Source organism: Phoca vitulina, unplaced genomic scaffold (genome assembly GCF_004348235.1).
Source record: "Phoca vitulina isolate PV1807 unplaced genomic scaffold, GSC_HSeal_1.0 scaffold5, whole genome shotgun sequence".
In the NCBI taxonomy this organism is placed as follows: domain Eukaryota; kingdom Metazoa; phylum Chordata; class Mammalia; order Carnivora; family Phocidae; genus Phoca; species Phoca vitulina.
In genome coordinates this window covers 71358645-71382654 of record NW_022589708.1, presented here as the reverse complement: position 1 = coordinate 71382654, position 24010 = coordinate 71358645, and the positions used below count along the sequence as shown (strand labels likewise).

The following is a 24010-nucleotide window of genomic DNA, read 5'->3' as shown; positions in this document are numbered from 1 at the left end:
GCAGGACTCTGTTGAGCCGTGATGGATGGAAGGGTAACTTAGAGTCAGGTGGAGAGAATGGAAGGTTTCTTGAGGTTCCCTTCTTGCCTTAAGGAAGGGAGTTCCTACAGTCCTCATTGTTGACTCACTCCATCGCAGGGCAGCAGTACGTCATTCTGCAGGAAACAAAAAGTAACTTCACTGATGCAGAAAATTCATAAATTAGAAGAGTTGGTATCATTTCAAAAACAAGCACTTAAGAAAAAAAGATTGTCGCCAATCCGCACAGGCTAGCCTGAGCGAGCGGCGCTGGGCTGAGCCTGCATCTTCAGGAGGAATGTATTAGCAGGCCACCAGAAGGGGTTAGGGACAGCTGATGGGGAAAGCTGAACAGCTACCCTATCAGAAGTTACAGCCCCCGGTAGGCTATACGAGCTAGGTCCTTGCACGCGACCAACAAATCAATACCATGGAGACGTGTTGCTAGTTCCAGTGGTAGGATGGGGTGTGAATACAACCAAGGAATTTTTTTTTTTTTTAAAGTAGTCAGGAGCTGACACTGACTCTCTCAAACTTAGGTATGAAAACTCTGTGCTCATATCCCATCTGAGGATCCATGCAACTTGGATCTTGATGCTCTATCTCTATCAGCATGGGTAGGAGGGGCTCTCTCCGTGTGTTCGTGCTTGGCGAAGGGTGTGGACTCCGGCTTCGCTGTTTCCTAGCCAGTCGTGCAGGGGCTGGTTGCTGAGCCGTGGAGCCCCAGTTGCATCCTCCACACAGGGAACTAGAACCCAGGACCCACTTGACAGCATTTGGAGGACTAAGTGAAGTGAAGAGCTTACCCAGCGCTGTGCCTGGCATAGGTAAAGTGTTTGAAAAGGGTCACACTAATACTAGTGTAGTAATTAGCCAGACCTTACCAGAGTTTAGTTGTTCTCCTTGACATTTACGTCTTCAGGTTTGTTGCTAATCTTTGGCAGCTGATCATCCTTCCTTAGTATGCTATTTGATGACTATAGTTTGAAACTGGTTGGTATTATAGGCTATGCTTGCAAAAGGGTGGTGAGGCAGGTGGGGTTGGGTTATCTTCTTTCAGTCTTCCCAAAATGGAGAGGGTGCAGGATCTATAGTCCCACCTGTCCCCTGCCTATTTCTTGCTTCTTATATTCCCTCAGTGTGTTTTTCCTAAAGCAAAGATGGGTGGAGCAGGCCTGGCTGTCAGTACCAGCATTAGCTTTTCACCAAAGTGATTCAAGTCTGAAGGTCACCCGCAATCCCTACCATCATCAGCACTGTCTCCAGCTGAGGCCTGTCCTCCTTACTGGACCTCTAAGCCACTCCTTCCCCAAATGTCTTATTCTCCTGTGGCTGGAAAGTGTAGAGTGATCTCTTATAATTTGGGAGCTCGCTGGGCAGGACACTGTTAACATCCACCCAGGGCTTCCTTCCCTGCGGGGAGTGTGGGCTGGGGGCGCGGTGCTACTGTTGGGAGCTGAGGGAGGTGTTGGCTCGCATTAGAGCGTTAGAAATTAGAGTTGGTTTGTTGTATTTTAAGTTCTGGTTGTTCACTGCCTAACCTCATCTAAGTCTTTGTATCTTTCGGCACTCTCACTGTGAATACTTCAATAATGCTATTTTGGGACTGATAAGTACAGTACAGTTAACCCTTGAAGGACGCAGGGATTAGGGGCACCGACCCCCTGCACAGCCAGAAATCTCTGTGTAACTTTTGACCCCCCAAAAACTTAACGAGTAATAACCCTGTCGACCGGAAGCTTTACCTATAACAGTTGATTAACACATATTTTGTATGTTATATGTATTAGATACAATATTCTAACAATAAACTAGGGAAAAGAAAATACTATTTAAAAAATCACAAGGAAGGGGCGCCTGGGTGGCTCAGTTGGTTGAGTGTCCGACTCTTGATTTCCGCTCAGGTCGTGATCTCAGGGTCGTGAGGGCTCTGCACTCAGCAGGGAGTCTGCTTGAGGATTCTCTCCCCCTCCCTGTGCCCGTCCGCCCCCCCTCACACAAGTACATGCATGCTCTCTCTCTCTCTCTCAAATAAATAAATAAATCTTTTTTTAAAAGGTCAAAAATAAATAAATGAAAATAAATTAAAAATCACAAGGAAGAGAAAATACATGTACAGTACTGTACTCTATTTATCAGAAAAAATTCAAGTGGAAAAGGGGACCCACATAGTTCAAACCCATGTTGTTCAAGGGTCAGCTTTATTTCTGTTCTCTGGCTGTGCTTAGGAACTGAGGATTAAAAATTACTCTTTTTTTTAAGATTTTATTTTTTTTAAGTAATCTCTATACCCACCATGGGGCCTGAACTCACAACCCCAAGGTCAAGAGTTGTATCCTCTACCACCTGAGCCATCTAGACATCCCCAAAAATTATTCTTGATACTAGAAACAAGTTAATTTTTCCACTAGTTCAAGATTATTTCAGGTACAGAGAAGATTAGCATGGCCCCTGAGCAAGGATGACATGCAAATCAGTACGCATTCCATATTCGAAAATATATATATATATATTATTTCAGGGTAAATACTGAAATGTACCCTCTCTGGAATACCAGATTTTCTTAATTTGTAGGAACAAGTTGAAAGTCAGCCGGCCACATTATGCTGTGTTAGAACAAACATAGAAAATCCCTGTGGTCTGTCTGATTGAACTCTTTCCCTGTTAACCAGACTTCAAACTTAGAATAGAATCAGGGCAGAGCCAAGAAGGTTTTTGTTTTGTTTTGTTTTGTTTTGTTTTGTTTTGTTTTTATTTGAGAGCGAGAGCACGAGTTGGGGGAGGAGCAAAAGGGAGAGGGACAAGCAGACTCTGCCCTGAGCGTAGAGCCCCACTCAGGGCTTGATCCCAGGACCCTGAGATCATGACCTGAGCCGAAATCAAGAGTTAGATGCTTAACCGACTGAGCCACCTAGGCACCCCAAGAAGGTATTTTAAAAAGCAAAACAAAACAAAAAAACAGAGCATAAGAATACGCCAATTCTAAACACATTTAGATCCTTAATATGGAGAAGCCCCTAGTATCTGTAGGATGTTATCCAGTTGCAAATGAAATGAAAGGAAAGCAACAGAGTTACAATAACAACTAACATTTATATTAGAGCTTGCTAAGTGTCAGGCAACCTTCTAACTACTTTGCATACATTAATTTCTTCAACCCTCATAATAACCCTGTGCCCTGGGCATGACACAGAGGCAGCATCGCTGAGTGATTAGGAAATACCTACTCTCAGGTGTGATTGCTAGCCTTCAAGTTCAGGAAAGGCAAAGATGCTGTGGGCTGGGATGGAAGGAGTGAGGCTTAGTGAATAAAATGGGAATCCCCTGTGCCTCAAAGGGTATATTATTGGTACATTATTCTTTAAAAAAACCAGGAGCTAAGAAGCTTTGATGCCTGTGACTAAAATAGCTCTCATTCTATTATACAAATAGAGTTTTACTTAGGTATTATGAAATTATGACATTGCATAGCAAACACCCTTTGGATGACCTGGGACCGTCCGTCCCCTCGACCCAAAGTAGCACACGTGTTACCCAGATGTACACGTAGCAGCCAAAGACACAAGATTGTACCAGCTGCTGATTTACATTGGATACGGGTTCTTTGGAGGTGCTGCAATCGGAGTCAAAGGAGGTTAAGAAAGAAAGAACATTCACAAGACCCTGATGATATTCATGCTAGGTATCTGGTACACATTTTAGCTTCAGGTCCCTTTTGAGAAATGTTTGCTCTGGGAGTACATTCTATAGAAGGAAGAGACTTTCTGTGAAGGCCTGCATTTTTAGTATCTCTAACGTGAAGAGGATTTATATAGCGCACCTTCCCTCGTTATTATTAGTAACAGTGAAAGCATAACTCATGTCACTATTTCTGGTGACTCTGTAACCCAGATTACAAATTCAGCATATTTTCAGGTACTCCTGTTTTATGTGAGGGAAGACATATGATCTGAAAACAACTTAGCAGTCATTTAATTACAAATGGCGTTTCTTTGCACTGAAGAACATTTCAAATGGGACTTTTCCTCTTGTTCCTTCTAGTGATGCAGACAGTGCAACAAAAAACTTGGAAACTTTAAATTTTGGTGTTGGTCTCCTTACGAAAAAAAATGTTTCATGTTAAATTTTCTGTTCAGTATTTATTAGGTAGCCAACCATGGATGTATGGACGAAAGTGTTAAGTGTAAGGGGACAGTGGGAAAAATAAGTACTTGCGCCTCGGAGAAATATGGCATGGATGTCTTCATGGTCAAAAATCTCCTACTAGTGATAATGATTAACAGTGTATAATAATACCCACCAGGGCATTACTGTGCAGGGCATAGGCACGCAAGGAAGTATTGTAGGACGATGTATACCAGAGAACAATACAGAGAAAAGCACAACAAGGGGTATTATTATTACATTGCAAGCTTTGCGATTTGAATGTGATATAAATGAATGAGTCAGACTCTGCTTTGTGATTTTTTTCTATGCTTATATAATGAGAAAATTATCTCCTTAAGGGCTAGACTTATAAATATTTGCTTAATATGATTCATTAATTAAACATGTGAAAGTGCTTATCTAGCATAAAACTAGGGGACTCTCGGTATCCATTTTGTTTTTGCAGAATGAAAGTGCCCTTGTGAAAGAAAAAGAGCTGTCAATCGAACTTGCAAACATCAGGGATGAAGTTGGTAAGTAGGGCATTGACAATGAGGAACATAAAGACTGTCTTTTCCTGATACCTATGAATGTGTGTAACAAAAGCAATTATGCCTCCAAGGCAAGGCTGCCTGGAAAAATGAAGTGTCTTCCCCAGCACAGTGGTGGGTGACTGAAGCCTTGTAGGGAGCCATAATTTTTACATCTCTGTTGTTAGAAAGCTTCATAACATCACGGTGGAACTAATCTGGCCTCGATTCTGTTCTTCACAGATGGCAGCACACACATCCGTCTGCGTGGTGTGCTGTGACCAGCACCCCTCCGCCTAGGTCCCCCTGGGACAGGCAGAGCTCCAAAGGAAGCAGGGTGCTGCAGGGCGCTCTCTGCAATCTATCTCTGCACATATTCCAAGGCTTCCTGCTGCCGTATACCTTGCCATGAAACACTCTATGATATAGAATGAGATCAGAAACATAAGCCTGGATGGGTTAAGCATGCTAGGGTTACGTCGAAACTCCTAGTCCTTGGCTGGTTCATGGTATAGCTCACTCTGAACCATAAGAGACCTTGCAGAAGATACGATGATCCCCAGACCGGGGGTGTCCGAGAGATGGATGGGCTTTCACCTCTAAACCAAAGATCAGACCAAGTATTTTCCATGTTCCAATTTCTTTTTTTTTTTTTTTAAGATTGTATTTCTTTATTTGACAGTGAGAGAGAGCACAAGTAGGCAGAGCGGCAGGCAGAGGGAGAAGCAGACTCCCTGCTGAGCCATGAGCCTAATGCAGCGCTCGATCCCAGGACCCTGGGATCATGATCTGAGCCAAAGGCAGACAGACGCTCAACAGACAGCCACCCAGGTGCCCCTCCATGTTCCAATTTCTTGATCCCATTTGTCTCTTGGGGTTCTGTTCCTCTGCTTCCCCAGGAATCAGTCCGCAAAGGTGAAATTAGCATGGCCTTTTCCCCTTGGCCTGTTCTCTTCTCTTTACAGAGAGCACTTCACCTCCATCCCGTGTGGCCCTGCAGGCAGCCCGCCAAGTGCAGGTGTGGCTCCCTTCACGAGTGAAGGGCCTTGAACAGTCCCAGCCATTCTTGGCAGGTGGCACTGCACCTTTTCCTTCAGGCCAGCCATGCAAATAGGCCTTGAATCTGAAGACCAGACTTCCCTGGGGAACACGGGCCTGAGGATGTGCAGTGGACCCCATAGTGATTTCCGAATGTCGTTTCCCCTCCCCTCTATTTTTTCCCTTTTTTAAAATTGAGGGTTTTTTCTTCACTGTGAGTTTTGTGACTTCTTTTGTCATTGAGGTAGGTCAACAGTGGGCTTTTCTCCCCTCTAGGGAGAGCAGGCCCCTGTGGGAAAGCCATAAAGAACTGTTCCTCCTTCCCAGCCTCGCCTGTGTGTGACCCCGAGCAGCGAGTCTGCCCCAGCTGCAGGGGCCCCAGCCCCTGGCCATCCCCTGACGAGGGGCCCCAGTGCCTGAGCCCAGATGTAGGTTTTCTGAGGGAGGCCTGCCAGGAACCGCAATGGCGGAGTTTCTGAGAGGGGCTCCCGGGAAGCCAAGGGCCACGAAGTGGGCGTGTTTCTCGAAATGGTTGAGTTTGTAGATTGTTCTGAGACTTAGTGGTTCTGAGCATGAGCTTTGCAGGCCAATGACCCAAGTTCAGGTAGAGCAAGTTGGCTGACCGCTCTGTCCCTCAGGTTCCCCTTCCTAAAAAGGAAAGTCGATTAAAGAGGGTACTGCTGATAAAGCAACCTGTAAAGGAGCTTCTCCTGTTAGGGGTGTAGCAGCTTAAATCTGAAAATAGAGGACAAAGTCTTCCATTGTCGCCTGAATTCCTCCCCCGAGGGATGTCTGCACCCCCATGGATAAGCTTTGGATCTGGGGTGTGCACCCTGACCCAACCAGATAGGGTGTGCAAATCCAGTGCCACTTCCCTCTGTCCTTTCCTGAAGCTTCTGAAGGCAGCAGGAACCATGCAAGGATTACACTGAGTTTTGTATTTGGTCTTACTTGATGTCTGCATTAGTGCTAAGAATAGAATCAGAAATCATCTGCCAAATGAATCAGCTGTGGGGTGAGGCGGCGGGTGCAGAAGCCTTGGCGGCGTCAGGGCCTGGACCCTTCCAGCCAGCAGGCAGCCCAGTGCATGCTTTGGCACACCTCCTGAGCCGCTGCCGAGCCTGCGTTTGTGAGAGAAGGCGGACGGTGCACTGTGGAGATCTACTCTTAACTCTAAAGTCCGGGACTTCTCCGATCTTGGCCAGCAAAGAACACCCCTGAAGGGAGAAGAGAATGAAGCGTAGAAAGCTGACTTTGGAATGATCATCTAGAAAGAGAGATGAGCAACCCTATCTCCTTACCAGCAGCCCTACCCTTATTTAGACCCCTGTCAGCAGAGTCAGATGGGGGCCACTGGAGCGGGGAGTCATGAGGGGCCATGGGGGCAGCAGGGGGGAAGGAGGGGGAGCTGGAACTTCCACATGTTGTGAATTCAGACATGGAAGAGGGAGAAGCTGCAAACAATCAGAATAGTTTAGGAGCACTTAAGCGCAGATCCCAAAACAGGGCTGGCCTGTGCCACAAATCTAAAAATTACCGCTCAAACTTGTATTCAAGCCCCGAATTCCACCAGTATCTCCTCATAAGCACACATCAGTTGTTTACATCCTTGGTGGGAATAAATGCAAAGCTTTTAGTATCTAGCCAGAATCACCTTAACTGGGGGTTCTCAGCCCTCGTGCATATTAGAATCACCTGCAATGCTTTTTAAAATAACGGTTCCCAAGACCTCTAGGGCAACAGAATCAAAATATTTGAGAATGGGGCCTAGGTTTTTGTTTTTTTTTTTAATTCCCAGATGTTTGTGAAGTACAGTGAAATTTGAGAACCAATGAACTACATTGTAGAATGGGGATTTTGATTTGGGTCAGGGACAAGAGGAGGGGCTGTAGGGAATTTGGGGGTAGTCCTGGGAGGGTGAGGTCCCCCAGTGGAGGGCTTTGGGCAGCAGGAGAGCCTAGGGAGAGAAGCCTAGGTGGGAGGGGAAAGGGTACAGAAAGGAAAGATGCAGAGGACAAATTCCACCTGCTCTGAAATTATACATAGAGTTGGCCCGAGTCCCAGAAAAAGGAAAGGAATATCCTCCTCCTTTCTTCACCTTGGCCCGTCAGGCTAGGGCTGTTGGTCTCTTGAGTCCCCTCCCGGCTAAGTTAGATGGGCTTTCGGGCACCAACCACAGAAACTAATCCCCTGGTGTGTTTGCTGACACACTTCATATTTACAATACATTCCCAATCGTGACATGTCTGGTGGAGCTACAACAGAATCTTCTAGAAGGTGTATATTTTGAATAGTGCCCCGATCAGAGATTTTGATATGTGTTATCCCACATTGATGGAGAATCCTGATTATAATAGTTTTTAAGTAGAATTTGCTGGCAGTTGATTTACAAGTAAACTTGGAGAACATCTCCTAATGAGTGATGTTTTCTGACATCAGGTGTGTGGGAGATTTTTCCACGAGAACAACCAAGCTTCCAATACCAGCAAAGTGCGCAACAACTGAATTCAATTCTAACACTAGCCGTCCAGAGTTAGGGCAGACCCCACAGGCTAAGGACCAGTCTCACAAGTCTTACCCCACTTCAGATGCTGGTCACACACTCCAGAGTCACCTGTACTTCTAAACAACTGGCTTCAAATCCAGGGGTTCCCACAACCCCCTTCGCAGGTCCAGTAAATCACCAGAATGACTTACAGAACTCAGAAAAACACTTGACTTGCATGCATTAGAAGGGATGCAACTCAAGAACAGCCAAATGTAAGACTTCCATAGGATGAGTATTTGGGGCACGGGGCTAGGGGGTCCAGGAGCTTCCGTGTACTCTCCAGATGGGTTACTCTGCTAGCTCCTTGATGTGTTCCCCAACCTGGAAGCTCTCGCGATCCTCTGTTCAAGGGTGTTTATAACCCAGTCTCCAGCTTCCCTTCTCCCTGGTGGTCAGTGAGTGGGGCTCAAATCACCTTGTCTTTCCTGACCAGCCCCATCCTGAGGCTGTGCAGGGGTTCCAACCTTAGTCACCTTATTAGCGTAAGTTTAGGTGTGATTAGAAGGACTCATGATGAATAAAAGATACTCCTCTCACTCTGGAAATTCAAAGGCTTTTAGGAGCTCTGCCAAGAACCAGGGACAGAGACCAGTTATGATTATAGCCCACCTAGGCAAGGTGCTAGCCAGTTATGGAGAATGATCCGTTCATTTATCAGGGTCCTGAGCACTTTGTAGAGAACAGCACAGTCATAGTGTTTCCGAGCTGGTGCTGCTCCAGATCTTAAGGACTGTGGCCTAGTCACCACATTTTAAAGATTGGTAAACTGGGACTTGGTCAAAGATCTTGGTTAAAACTGGAACATCTGCAAGAAGCACCCAGAAGAAAAACTGTTCACCTTAATCTCAGTCCATTCATTCATTCAACAAATATTTATTGAACACCTAGTATGTCTGAGGCACAGGCTAGGCAGGGTCACCATGGATGTTGGGGTTGTTTGTACCCTGCAGTGGGGCATCCCTCTTAGTAGAGAATGACATACATCCACAATGCAGCCACTCACCAAGCCCTGTGAGCGGGCATGGGGCCACTGCCACCCAGAGGAAGGAGCACTTTTTTCTGATTTGCACAAAGCGACATGTGGGCTAGCTGTGACCTAGCACTATATACCGGTCAATGGTAACTAAGACTCACTCGTGTCCTCAAGGAGCTTACAGTCAAAGCTCCATGGAGAAGGGGCTGTCTGAAATGGACTTTGCAGGATGACTGAGATTTGGATAGATGCCTATAGGAAGGGAAAGAGCACAATTATTGAGCACCTACTGAAACCTGCTGCCCCAATGAATGTCCAGAGCACAGGCCTGGCCCATTCTACTCACCTACGGAAAGAGAAAGTCTGTTTGTTTCCTCTCTCCATGTATCAAAAAAAAAAAACCCCACAACTTCCCACAGTTATCATTTAATAGTTATAAAACACTTAATCATGCTGATAAACTAGAATAAGCTACACCTCTCCTTGGAGCACTTAGATTTTCCCCATTTTTTGCTATTATTTGCAGTGTTATGCAAATTACTTTTTTCCTCATGCCATTTTCTTGGGAATATATTCTCAAAGTGTGGACGAATCATTTTGACAGAATTTCACGTTTATTCTAAACTCATCTGTATGTGAAAGATCCTTGATATTTATTCTATAAATCGAGGTAAAAGATTATGGTGAATTTAATCGCAGTCTAGCGAGGGTTGCCTTATAAAGAGGAAATTCCATCAATATTTCTCTCTCCCCTCTCCCTCCTTCCCTTCCCCACCTCCTTCTCTCTCTCCGCATCTCCTCTCTCTCTCTCTTTCTCACACACACACACACACACACACACCTGAGAAGAAACACATAACACCCAGTTATGTACCAGAGTGCAGCTTGGGATGGAACATTTTGTGGTCTAGGAGTTGAGTCCCTGTAGAGTAGCTAAAATTGCTATCATCTGTGTAATATCCTGTGTGGAAACAAGGATCTCAGGTCATCCTCCTCTTGAAAGCCTCTCATCCTCAAGTCATCCTTAAGGGACGATGGCTCTTACCTTGTGTTTGGAGTTGACCTTAATTGGGTCTGTCCTTGGAAGAGCCAAGCTATAGTAATTGTGGGATGAAGGGCATTTTAGATCTCCAGGGGACCAGAATCCAGCACCACATCCAGGGGAGGAGGAGCAAAGAGGCTAGAAATAGATATAATATTTGATTTTTTAATCACTTTTTTTTAAATTCCCAGAAAATGTAGTTCTTAAAATATAAGCCTCAATTTTTAGATAGAGTGGTGTTCTCCAAATTTGGAAGTCAAATAATGAATAATTGAAGGGTCATGCTTATATTTGTAAATGCTGAAATAGATTTATAAGCTGTTCTTCTTAGACGCAGATTATTTTCTTTCGAGATCTTATGCTTCAAGTTGCTGACCACCATTGGGTGGATATTTATGGTCCTCTCTCCTGCAAGGAAACCTGAACCTTAAAAAAAGTGTGAATTATTTAAAAACATATATGAATTAGATGAGCTCCACCAGATAGGAAAAAACATATGCCATGCATAGCTGGCTTTAAACTGAGCCTTCTGGCTCACACTCGCAGGTCCACTGATGCTCTCTCATCCAGTCCAGAAGTCCTGCAGGTTCAAGGTGGACCAACACTAACCCCACTGCACACCTTCCCCCAGATTCCTGCCTCGGGTCTGCTCAAAGCTGTGACTTGCTGATTTGGTGTGAAATTGCCTCTCATCTTCAAAGCTCTCTATCACCCTCGCTGCCCTCCTTCCACTTTATTTACCTGCCACTGCCCCCGGCCCCTAATGCTGATGGACAAAGCCGCTTTCTGCTTCCGGTGTGTCTTCCATCACCTTCTCTTAGATCCTCCTCTCTTGACCTGTTACAAGGTCTGTTCTAGCTGTCCCCATCCCGAGCTAGGCACACAGGTTTTATCTTTCTGCCAGCTTCAGACTTAAGATGGACTTTGCTTTCTTATCTCTCTTAAACACTTTAAAAACACTTAACATGAAATACAGTTTTAAAACAGCAAGCGCTGTTGAACAAAACAATCATTCTGGCTAAGTTTCTAAGGTATTATACAGAAAGCTAAATTATTAAATCCACATTTTGATTGAAGTCAGCTTATTGAAACAAAGCAAAAAAAAAAAAAATACCTGAATATAATATAATACAAAAAAGGAGATATTAAAGAATTGTGAGAGCTTTGATATAAAGGTATATAGAAATCTAAGTTTGTGACCGTAAGCACTGAGGTGTTATTATGCTCCTAAGTTTCTTAAGTTCCTAACTAGAGTACATTTTTCAGTTTATTGTCATTTATAACTAGCAACACACACATATATATACACACCACTGGAAGTGTGTTTGTGAGACAATTTTACCCTTCAAGGTTATATATGAAATGTCTCCCAGCTTTATGATCACAGGACTTTGTCTTTACATAGTGCTTGTACTTAGCAAGCTCTGTTATTTGATATGTCTTATTTATTTCTTCAGACAACTCAGTGAAGTAGGTGTTGGTATCTTTATTTTATAGGAACTAGAGGTTTAGAAGGATTAATTAATTGACTTCTAACTATATACGGCTGGTTTGGGCAGAGTCAGGTTCTGGAATTCTAACATACAGTGTGTAAGCTTACCATGGCTTCCCCACCCCCACCACCTTTTTGTTTTTGGTAATTTTTAATTTAGTAAATTGAAAAATCAGATAAAGTAAAATAGCTGCTTCTCCCAATTCTATATGACTTTCCCACAAAACCATAAGAGATGTTAGTATGAATCTGTCAAAACACGAATTACAGTGTAGGTATATAACAGTGTGGTGGTAATTGGCCCTAGGCTATAGCCATTAGGATTGAGTGCAGAACAAATTAACAAACTCCTCCCAAAATGGTAGCTTCATCAAGGTAGATGTTTATTTCTCTCATGTAAAAGTCAGGAGGTAAGCACCCCCGGACAGGTACGGTTTTGCGCTACAAAGTCCCCAGGGGACCCAGGCCTCTTACAGCTCACTGTTCTACCACCCCAAGACTGTGGCCATTTTCCTCATGGCCCAGTGTGGCAGCTGGTGCTTCTATCATCATATCTCTATTCCAGGTAGTAGGATGGAGGAAGGGATGAACAAAGAAACAGAGAAAGTGGGTCAGCTCTCTTTGCGGGAAAGTTTCCAGGATCTATACTTCAGTTTTTATCTCATTGGCCAGAACTAAGTTCCAAGGCAAACCTTGCCACAACAGAGACTGGGAAATGTGCTTTTTTTTTTCCCTTGGTGACCTTGGTGAATTATTTTATTACTAGAAAGAAGGGGAGAATATGTATTGGGGACTGTTAGCAGCCTATGCTATGGGGCCCTGATTGCCTCCATCATTGAGTTGGAGGGAATAGTCCTGCCACAGGACTAATGGTCCTAGGCGATTGAGAGCAAAGGATCTAGCAGAGTGTTTGGCAGAATAGTGGGGGCTCAGTGTGTTATAGTTCCCTTAAATGTCAGATTGGATTCTGTCTTCCTTCCTTTCACAGCTTTAAAAAACCTGAGTCAAAATGCAAAACCAAGAAGATATCTCAGAAAAAATAATCTTGGGATCACAAAAATATAATGCACATTTTCCGATTTATAAAAATATCTCTTCTAAGCACACCAATTAAAAGACAGTTTTGTCAGATTGGATTAAAAAAAAGTAAAGCACAGCTATGTGCTGCTTAAAAGAAACCCACTTCAAATATAAAGACATAAATAACCTAAAACTAAAAGGATGGGAAAAAGAGATGCTGTTGTAACACCAATCAAGAATTGGAGTGTCTATGTTAATATCATGCAAAGTAACCATCAGACCAGCAATATTACCAAAAGTTAGTGATGAAGGAGTCAGCTCACCAAGAAGATATAACAATAGTAAATACCTATGTAACTAACAATAGAGTTTCAAATAACATGCAACAAAAACCGATAGAACTGAAAGGAGAGATAGACAAATCCACAATTAAGTTTGGAGACTTCCCTCTTCTCTCAGTATCGTTAGAACAAGCAGGAAGAAAATCAGTAGGGATACAGAAGACCTGAACAACACTATCAACCAATTGACCTAATTGACCTTAATACAACATTCCATCCAACAAGCAGAACATGCATTCTTTCCAAACACACATGGAACATTGAGCAACATAGAACATATTCTGGGCCATAAAAGAAACCTCAACAAATATAAAAGAATTGAAATCATACTAAGTGTTTTGGACTATAGCAGAAATAGACTATAAATCAGTAACCTGAAAATATCTGGGAAAACTCCAAACATTTAGAAATTAAATGGCATACTTCTAAATAACACACAGGTCAAAGAGGAAACCACAGGTCAATTAGAAAATATATTGAACTGAATGAAAATAAAAATGCCATATATCAAAATCCTTGGGATGCAAAATTCTCTCTGAATTGCAGAGTTGATATCATATTAAATTCACTGGACAACATGGGAGAGACCCAGAGTGTACTCTCACTGTCCTAGGCTCTCTGGCGAGGAGGTGAGTAGTGTTATTTGAAAGAAGGTTTGATCTAGTAGGTTTAGTCTCCTGTCAGAAACTTGAGCATGACAGCAGAGCTTCAAATATACTGCTTTCTTTGCAAGATTGACCACTCAGCATGGCTGGGTTCTGGAATTGCATGCCCCTCCTATAGGGAAATGATATTAGTTCTGAGCTGGGAAAAATTCAAATCAGTGATGTCAACTGCCATGATTAGATTTTATTCCAGTAAATGTAATTTCATAAAGTCATTTTAGTTTCTATCCCAAATGGTGCTTACCAATGCACAGTAATACCAAAACTGCAGACTCCCTTAAATATGCCAAAGGCTGGGTTTTGTTGCCATGGAAAATACATTATCAGCTACAATTTTACCAAACTGTTACTTTCTCTGAGACAATGATTTATTCCAATTGGCAGCAACACGTTTTTTGATATTTATAAAAGTCTTTTAAGTCAATACACATAGCACATTCTAGTTATTTTATGTGGATATGTCCATTTTGTGATTCCCTAAAATATATACTATTCTATGAATAAAGATAATTTTCTCTTCTGATATGTGTTAATATTTTTAAATCTGTTGGGTTAATCCTTAACTAACCTGAATTGACTGACTAGAATAGATCCAGATACCAAGGGCTGCCCCTAACTACCCTAAAGATAAGCCGCTTCTTGAAACTCAGAACCAGCTGCTGCCATAAAGTTGTGACTTTATAAATCTAATATTTGAAGTGGCATATGGTTTACAAAGCCCTTTCATATATTATTTCATTTGATCCTAACAGTAATCCTAAGAGATAGGTAAGATAGATAATACTACCACTGTTTTAACAGTGAATAAACGTTGCCTATAAAAAGTAGGAGCAGGGGCGCCTGGGTGGCTCAGTCGGTTAAGCCGTTGCCTTCGGCTCAGGTCATGATCCCGGGGTCCTGGGATCGAGCCCCACATCAGGCTCCTTGCTCCGTGGGGAGCCTGCTTCTCCCTCTCCCTCTGCCTGCCTGCCGCTTCCCGTGCTTGTGCTCTCTCTCTCACTCTCTCTCTCTCTCTGTGTGTCAAAAAAAAAAAAAAAAAGTAGAAGCAAACCCCAGATCACATAACTGTGAGGAATAACAGAGCTGGGTCCTTATCTCTTTCCACCATGACCACAGAATGCTGCCTTTGTGTTATAAGATCTCAACTGATATCTAGGGAAGATAATAAAAAACCAGAGAAAGACATGACATGCTATCGATTTAACCTGAAAATTGCTGAAGAGCATTTTGCAAAATATGTATTTTAACTGACAGTCACATACAAATTATGCAAGCGTAATTGCTTCCCACTTGTGAATTTCTCATACATGGATCCCCTCTTATTTTTCTTTGTATCTAGTACTCTGGCTCAGAGCTTAGCACAGTGAATGTGGACCATTCACTACTTCACTTTATAAACTTGACTGAACCCAGGAGCAGTACCCATTAGTGTTCCAGGAGTAGAAGAGGAATGTGGTGTGGTCTCTGATTTTGGGGAACACTTATGCATTGGAGAGACAGACATGAGCAGATAATTAAAATTCAGTGTACTAAGTAAGGTGCTAGAGGTCTGGGAGCTCAGAGCAGAGGTTGTAACCTAGGCAGGAATCCAAGAAAAGCTTTTAGGGGTAAAACAGCTGAGCTTAAAGGAAAAGAAGGAATGAAGAAGTGGTTCTTCCATATACCAGATCAATTACAGAACGAGCATTAATGACATCATTTACTTGGTCTCTTCATTGGGAAATGAGAAAAATAGTGAAGACAGATTTTCCATGTGGCTATTCCTAAGAAGAGGAATGAGTTTGGATTTATGAGATGAGTTTGTGTTTATGAAACTCTTTAAATTATTTACATAAAAAGCAAGGGCAGTGTTTGGGATATAAGACTCCAATGATTCACTTTTCACAGACTTTTTTAACATTTGATTTTTCTTGTCTAATGACATGATGAATTATTCTTACGCATTCAAATAACCACAAATATCACCAGGGCCATATTCAGGTATCCAAGAGTACTATCAATCTATCTGCTTAATTTGTCAGTTTATTTGAACAAAGTACCATAAATTACAGTATATTACATGCTTGTGATTCAGGTCACTCTTTTTGCTAAAAATTGTTCTTCAGCCAGGTTTGGGGGAAGTTAATTTTGGTGAAGAAGATGAAAACCAGACCATTTCTGTATTGCAAGTAACCAAGTAAGGACTTACTAGGTTTCAGTAATATCAAATCTGATCATGAGCTCAGGGCTCCTTAGCACAACTATCTTCTTAAAAAACAAAACCAAAAAAAAAGTTAAAATAAACCAACAGCTCATGAAGAAGAATGTGGTCAGAGTTTAGCTAATCAGAGTTTAGTTAACCTTGGTGGATCTACTGTAGTCCAGCTTTTTATTTTCTTTGCTAGCATACCAGGAAGGGCTCTGACTTTCAAGGAAACACTTTTAACTAAGTTCACTAGAGCTTGATGTGAAAACAAAAAATACCAGTTTATTAGTTTACAGTGGCAAATATATCCCCTCATAGGCAGATCTCTCTAGAAAGCTAAAATTCTAATCAACAAACAGCTGAGTGGACCCAACTCAAAAATATACTGGAGATAATAATGGCATCTTGCTGAGATAGACTTGGGCGGTCATCTCCATCACCTGTTCTTTTCTAGGACCTCAGTTCTTAGCCAGGGATCCCATGGGAGGAGATAGAAGCTTGTTAGCATCACTTGGGTGCTTTTACCAAATACGCATGTCCAGACTTCTGCTTCCAGCCACAGTACAGTTCTGGACTTAACTTCCCACTGTACACAGCCATAAAACAGACAAACATACGAGGTACCTATTCTACAGGTGCACCACAGACCTGTGGTCCTTGAGAGAAGGGAAGCACACTAAGTGAGTCCCATGTTAGCCCCAGCTTTCTGCCTGGGGCCACTTACCAGACCCTGGCACAGAGAGGGGCTCCACGTAAGGACCACCATCTCGCTAAAGCTGAAGAAGCAGATAGCAGAGTTCAAGCCAATTGAAACGGCTTGAAATTGTGGGACTGAGCCTGGCGAGGAGTAAGCTAAGTAGAGGAGGACCCCAGAAATTTGCGTAGGGGTTTCCCATGTGTTCTTAGATAAAGGGTAGGTGGTGTGTGCACTGGGAGACCTGGCAGAGGGCAGCTAATGTAGGGCTGGGAGCTGACTGGAGGTATCAGAGGCTGTGTCATGCTGGAAGACATTGGAATTCCAGCCCAGCCAGGGTGGAGAGATCTCTTGAGCAATCCATCAAGCTCTGAGAAAGGCCAGGCTTTAGGAATAAGGGCCATGATCTAGTTGGAATAAGGGTCTCTCTAAGACTAAAGATAGACTAGACTGAAATTGACCCACTCTAAAAAGAGTGAAACCAAGCCTGGTAGAATCAAAGGAGTCTAGTAATTTACCTGCCTGCAAGCAAAACGCAACACTCATTAAGGAAATTCCTTATGATATATCACCCACAGTGTTGAACATACAATTTTTTTTAAATTAGACATACAAAAAAGCAGGACCCATAATCAAGGAAAAAAGTAGTCAATAGAAATGGATATTGAAATAACACAGATGTTGGAACTGGCAGATAAGAAATTTTAAAAGCTGTTGTAAACATATTCAAGCACTTCTAGAAAAGTAAGAACACAATGAGTAAACTGGTAGGGAAGCACAAGAGAGAAATGAAAACTATAAAAAAAAGAATGAAATGGAAACATTAGAACCCTAAAGTAGAGACTCTGAAATGAAAAGCCCACTTTTCATATCCACTGGATAGGCCTTAGAGCAGATCGGAGACTGCAGGAAAAAGGGTCAGTGAATTGAAGAGAATCAGCAGACATTATCTAGTCAGGAGAACAGAGAGAAAGATCGAAAATATGAGCAGAGTGTCAGTGACCCGTGGGACTGCATTAAGCAGTGTAACAGGTGCATAATTGGATTGGCAAAAGGGGGAGGGAGAGAGAGAAATTGGACAGAAAAAAATACTTGGAAAAAATGGTAGGCATAAACATCCTAAATTTGGTTTTAAAAGAGCAACCCACATGGGACACCTTGGTGGCTGCAGTCAGTTGATCATCTGACTCTCGGTTTCGGCTTGGGTCATGATCTTGGGGTCGTGAGATTGAGCCCCATGTCAGGCTATGCGCTCAGTGCAGAGTCTGCTTGGGTTTCTCTCTCCCTCCCCCTCTGCCCCTCATTTTCTTTCTCTCTCTCAAATGGAAACATAAATCTTTTTTAAAAATTAAAAATAAATAAAAGAGCAACCCACAGAGCCAAGAAGCTCAATGAACCTCAAACAGGATAAATACAAATATATAATCACACCTCAGCACATTCTAGTCAACTACTGAAAACCAGAGATAAAAAGGAAATGTTCAAGGCAACTAGATAAAGACACACATTACATACAGGGGAATGAGGATATGAATGACAGGTAACCTCATCAGAAACAGAGGCCAGCAGGCACCGGAATGACATTTGTAAAGTGCCAGGGAAAAAGGAAAAAACAAAATCAAAACCCATCAACCCAGAATTCTATACCAAGACAAAAACATCCTTTGAAAATGATACAAATTTGGATGTACAGGACTAAATTTAGATTATCAAAAGGGTAAATATGTGGATAAATATAAAAGACTGTTCATTTTGTTGTTCTTAAACTGTTTACTTTTAAGCGTTCAGTTTGATGATCTCTTGCTATGAATACATTCATATAATCACCACCCAAAACAGGATTTATGACATTTACCTCCCTCCAGAAATTTTCTTCATGCCTCTTTCCACTCAGTTCCATCCTCTCTCTACCTCTAAAGCAACCACTTTCTCATTTCTGTCAGCATGGATGAATTTTGCCGTTCTGGGAACTCCTATAAATGGGATCAGACAATTTATACTCTTCTATGTCCGGATGCTTTTGTTCCACATGAGAGATTCATCCACATCACTGAGTAAATCAGTAGTGTGTTCCTTTTTATTGTGTAGTACGTTCTGTTTGCATGAGCATGCCAAAATTAATTTGTCCATTTGTCTGCTGATGGACATTTGGATTGTTACTTTTTTGCTCTCATAAATAAGGCTGTTAGGAATATCCTTGCACAATCTTGTGTTTTCATTCTCTCAGCTAAGTTCCTACATTATAAATTACTGGGTCATAGGATAGATGTGCATGTCACTTTAGGAGAAAGTGCCAAACAGTTCTCGAAATGCTTGTACCATTTTGCGTGATATTCGACCATGTGTGAGAGTTCCAGTTCCTCCCCGTCCTGTCAACATTTGGTAATGTTAGTAATTCTGTTGTTGCTGTTTTAGCCATTCTAGTAGGTGCGAAGACTATCTCGGTGTGGTCTTAATTTGCATTTCCCTGATCACTAATGATGTTGAGCACTTTTTATGTGCTAACTGGATATTTGAATATCTTTTGTGAAGTGTTGGTTGCCCATTTTTTCGTGAGTTGTCTTTTTGCTGAACAGCGGCCACCGCCTTCACCTGGGCATGCAGGCTCCCTCAAGGTTGCCACGAGCCCTCCTGGCGCCCCACTCATTTGTGTCTGTGACCTGTCTTAAAGACTGGCTCGGGACGGTCTACAGTCATGAATGGGAAAAATAGAAAGCAAATCTATTGCTAAGATATAAGGCATTTTAAAGTGCTGTTCTTTTTTTTTTTTTTAATTTTTTTATTGTTGTGTTAATCCCCATACATTACATCATTAGTTTTAGATATAGTGTTCCATGATTCATTGTTTGTGCATAACACCCAGTGCTCCATGCAGAACGTGCCCTCCTCAATACCCATCACCAGGCTAACCCATCCTCCCAACCCCCTCCCCTCTAGAACCCTCAGTTTGTTTTTCAGAGTCCATTGTCTCTCATGGTTCTTCTCCCCCTCCAATTTCCCCCCCTTCATTCTTCCCCTCCTGCTACATTCTTCTTCTTCTTTTTTTCTTTCTTAACATATATTGCATTATTTGTTTCAGAGGTACAGATCTGAGATTCAACAGTCTTGCACAATTCACAGCGCTTACCAGAACACGTACCCTCCCCAGTGTCCATCACCCAGTCACCCCATCCCTCCCGCCCCTCCCCCCACTCCAGCAACCCTCAGTTTGTTTCCTGAGATTAAGAATTCCTCATATCAGTGAGGTCATATGATACATGTCTTTCTCTGTTTGACTTACTTCGCTCAGCATAATACCCTCCAGTTCCATCCACGTCGTTGCAAATGACAAGATCTTATTCCTTTTGATGGCTGCATAATATTCCATTGTATATATATACCACACCTTCTTTATCCATTCATCTGTTGATGGACATCTTGGCTCTTTCCACAGTTTGGCTATTGTGGACATTGCTGCTATAAACAGTGGGGTGCACGTAGCCTTTCGGGTCCCTACTTTTGTATCTTTGGGGTAAATACCCAGTAGTGCAATTGCTGGATCATATGGTAGCTCTATTTTCAACTTTTTGAGGAACCTCCACACTGTTTTCCAGAGTGGCTGCACCAGCTTGCATTCCCACCAACAGTGGAGGAGGGTTCCCCTTTCTCCGCATCCCCGCCAACATCTGTCATTTCCTGACTTGTTAATTTTAGCCATTCTGACTGGTGTGAGGTGGTATCTCATTGAGGTTTTGATTTGGATTTCCCTGATGCCGAGCGATATTGAACACTTTTTCATGTGTCTGTTGGCCATTTGGATGTGTTCTTTGGAAAAATGTCTGTTCATGTCTTCTGCCCATTTCTTGATTGGATTCTTTGTTCTTTTGGTGTTGAGTTTGATGAGTTCTTTATAGATTTTGGATACTAGCCCTTTATCTGATATGTCATTTGCAAATATCTTCTCCCATTCTGTCAGTTGTCTTTTGGTTTTGTTGACTGTTTCCTTTGCTTTGCAAAAGCTTTTTATCTTGATGAAGTCCCAATAGTTCATTTTTGCCCTTGCTTCCCTTGCCTTTGGCGATGTTTCTAGGAAGAAGTTGCTGCGGCTGAGGTCGAAGAGGTTGCTGCCTGTGTTCTCCTTTAGGATTTGGATGGACTCCTGTCTCACATTGAGGTCTTTCAACCATTTGGAGTCTATTTTTGTGTGTGGTGTAAGGAAATGGTCCAGTTTCATTCTTCTGCATGTGGCTGTCCAATTTTCCCAACACCATTTGTTGAAGAGACTGTCTTTTTTCCATTGGACATTCTTTCCTGCTTTGTCAAAGATTAGTTGACCATAGAGTTGAGGGTCCATTTCTGGGCTCTCTATTCTGTTCCATTGATCTATGTGTCTGTTTTTGTGCCAGTACCATACTGTCTTGATGATGACAGCTTTGTAGTAGAGCTGGAAGTCTGGAATTGTGATGCCGCCAGCTTTGCTTTTCTTTTTCAACATTCCTCTGGCTATTCGGGGTCTTTTCTGGTTCCATACAAATTTTAGGATTATTTGTTCCATTTCTTTGAAGAAAGTGGATGGTATTTTGATGGGGATTGCATTGAATGTGTAGATTGCTCTAGGTAGGATTGACATCTTCACAATATTTGTTCTTCCAATCCATGAGCATGGAACGTTTTTCCATTTCTTTGTGTCTTCCTCAATTTCTTTCATGAGTATTTTATAGTTTTCTGAGTACAGATCCTTTGCCTCTTTGGTTAGATTTATTCCTAGGTATCTTATGGTTTTGGGTGCAATTGTAAATGGGATCGACTCCTTAATTTCTCTTTCTTCTGACTTGTTGTTGGTGTATAGGAATGCCACTGACTTCTGTGCATTGATTTTATATCCTGACACTTTACTGAATTCCTGTATGAGTTCTAGCAGTTTTGGGGTGGAGTCTTTGGGATTTTCCACATAAAGTATCATATCATCTGCAAAGAGTGAGAGTTTGACTTCTTCTTTGCCAATTTGGATGCCTTTGATTTCTTTTTGTTGTCTGATTGCTGTGGCTAGGACTTCTAATACTATGTTGAATAGCAGTGGTGATAGTGGACATCCCTGCCACGTTCCTGACCTTAGGGGGAAAGCTCTCAGTTTTTCCCCATTGAGAATGATATTCGCTGTAGGTTTTTCATAGATGGCTTTTATGATATTGAGGTATGTACCCTCTATCCCTATACTCTGAAGAGTTTTGATCAAGAAAGGATGCTGTACTTTGTCAAATGCTTTTTCTGCATCTGTTGAGAGGACCATATGATTCTTGTTCTTTCTTTTGTTAATGTATTGTATCACGTTGATTGATTTGCGGATGTTGAACCAACCTTGCAGCCCAGGGATAAATCCCACTTGGTCGTGGTGAATAATCCTTTTAATGTACTGTTGGATCCTATTGGCTAGTATTTTGGTGAGAATTTTTGCATCCATGTTCATCAGGGATATTGGTCTGTAGTTCTCCTTTTTGATGGGGTCTTTGTCTGGTTTTGGGATCAAGGTAATGCTGGCCTCATAAAATGAGTTTGGAAGTTTTCCTTCCATTTCTATTTTTTGGAACAGTTTCAGAAGGATAGGTATTAATTCTTCTTGAAATGTTTGGTAGAATTCCCCTGGGAAGCCATCTGGCCCTGGGCTTTTGTGTTTTGGGAGATTTTTGATGACTGCTTCTATTTCCTTAGTGGTTATAGGTCTGTTCAGGTGTTCTATTTCTTCCTGGTTCAGTTTTGGTAGTTGATACATCTCTAGGAATGCATCCATTTCTTCCAAGTTATCGAATTTGCTGGCATAGAGTTGCTCATAACATGTTCTTATAATTGTTTGTATTTCTTTGGTGTTGGTTGTGATTTCTCCTCTTTCATTCATGATTTTGTTGATTTGGGTCATTTCTCTTTTCTTTTTGATAAGTCTGGCCAGGGGCTTATCAATCTTGTTAATTCTTTCAAAGAACCAGCTCCTAGTTTCGTTGATCTGTTCTACTGTTCTTTTGGTTTCTATTTCATTGATTTCTGCTCTGATCTTTATTATTTCTCTTCTCCTGCTGGGTTTAGGCTTTATTTGCTGTTCTTTCTCCAGCTCCTTTAGGTGTAGGGTTAGGTTGTGTACTTGAGACCTTTCTTGTTTCTTGAGAAAGGCTTGTATTGCTATATACTTTTCTCTTAGGACTGCCTTTGCTGTATCCCAAAGATTTTGAATAGTTGTTTTCATTTTCATTGGTTTCCATGAATTTTTTAAATTCTTCTTTAATTTCCTGGTTGACCCATTCATTCTTCAGTAGGATGCTCTTTAGCCTCCATGTATTTGAGTTCTTTCCGACTTTCCTCTTGTGATTGAGTTCTAGTTTCAAAGCATTGTGGTCTGAAAATAGGCAGGGGATGATCCCAATCTTCTGGTACCAGTTGCGACCTGATTTATGACCTAGGATGTGATCTATTCTGGAGAATGTTCCATGGGCACTAGAGAAGAATGTGTATTCCGTTGCTTTGGGATGGAATGTTCTGAATATATCTGTGAAGTCCATTTGGTCCAGTGTGTCATTTAAAGTCTTTATTTCCTTGTTGATCTTTTGCTTAGATGATCTGTCCATTTCAGTGAGGGGGGTGTTAAAGTCCCCCACTATTATTGTATTGTTGTCAATGTGTTTCTTTGCTTTTGTTATTAATTTCCTTATATAATTGGCTGCTCCCATGTTAGGGGCATAGATATTTACAATTGTTAGATCTTCTTGTTGGATAGACCCTTTAAGTATGATATAGTGTCCTTCCTCATCTCTTATTACAGTCTTTGGTTTAAAATCTAATTTGTCTGATATAAGGATTGCCACCCCAGCTTTCTTTTGGTGTCCGTTAGCATGGTAAATGGTTTTCCACCCCCTCACTTTCAATCTGGGGGTGTCTTTGGTTCTAAAATGAGTCTCTTGCAGACAGCATATCGATGGGTCTTGTTTTTTCATCCAATCTGATAGCCTGTGTCTTTTGATTGGGGCATTTAGCCCATTTACATTCAGGGTAACTATTGAAAGATAGGAATTCAGTGCCATTGTATTGCCTGTAAAGTGACTGTTACTGTATATTGTTTGTGTTCCTTTCTGGTCTATGTTGCTTTTAGGCCCTCTCTTTGCTTCGAGGACCCCTTTCAATATTTGCTGTAGGGCTGGTTTCGTGTTTGCAAATTCCTTTAGTTTTTGTTTGTCCTGGAAGCTTTTTAACTCTCCTTCAATTTTCAATGACAGCCTAGCTGGATATAGTATTCTTGGCTGCATATTTTTCTCATTTAGTGCTCTGAATATGTCCTGCCAGTCCTTTCTGGCCT

General features: G+C 42.0%; 1 protein-coding gene and 1 non-coding gene across 10 annotated transcripts in view; both read left to right on the top strand.

Moving 5' to 3' along the window:
• Positions 1 to 24010, top strand: part of MTUS2 (microtubule associated scaffold protein 2) — a 590108-nt gene that overhangs the window by 518277 nt on the left and 47821 nt on the right. For all 9 annotated transcript variants that reach the window (XM_032403269.1, XM_032403268.1, XM_032403271.1 and 6 more), the window contains one exon: positions 4631 to 4697. In XM_032403269.1, coding sequence (XP_032259160.1) covers positions 4631 to 4697 — 67 coding nt within the window. The remainder of the gene's footprint in view (positions 1 to 4630; positions 4698 to 24010) is intronic.
• On the top strand, positions 2414 to 2513 carry LOC116631821. The gene has a single exon (XR_004299273.1). It is a non-coding gene; the product is annotated as a U6 spliceosomal RNA (small nuclear RNA).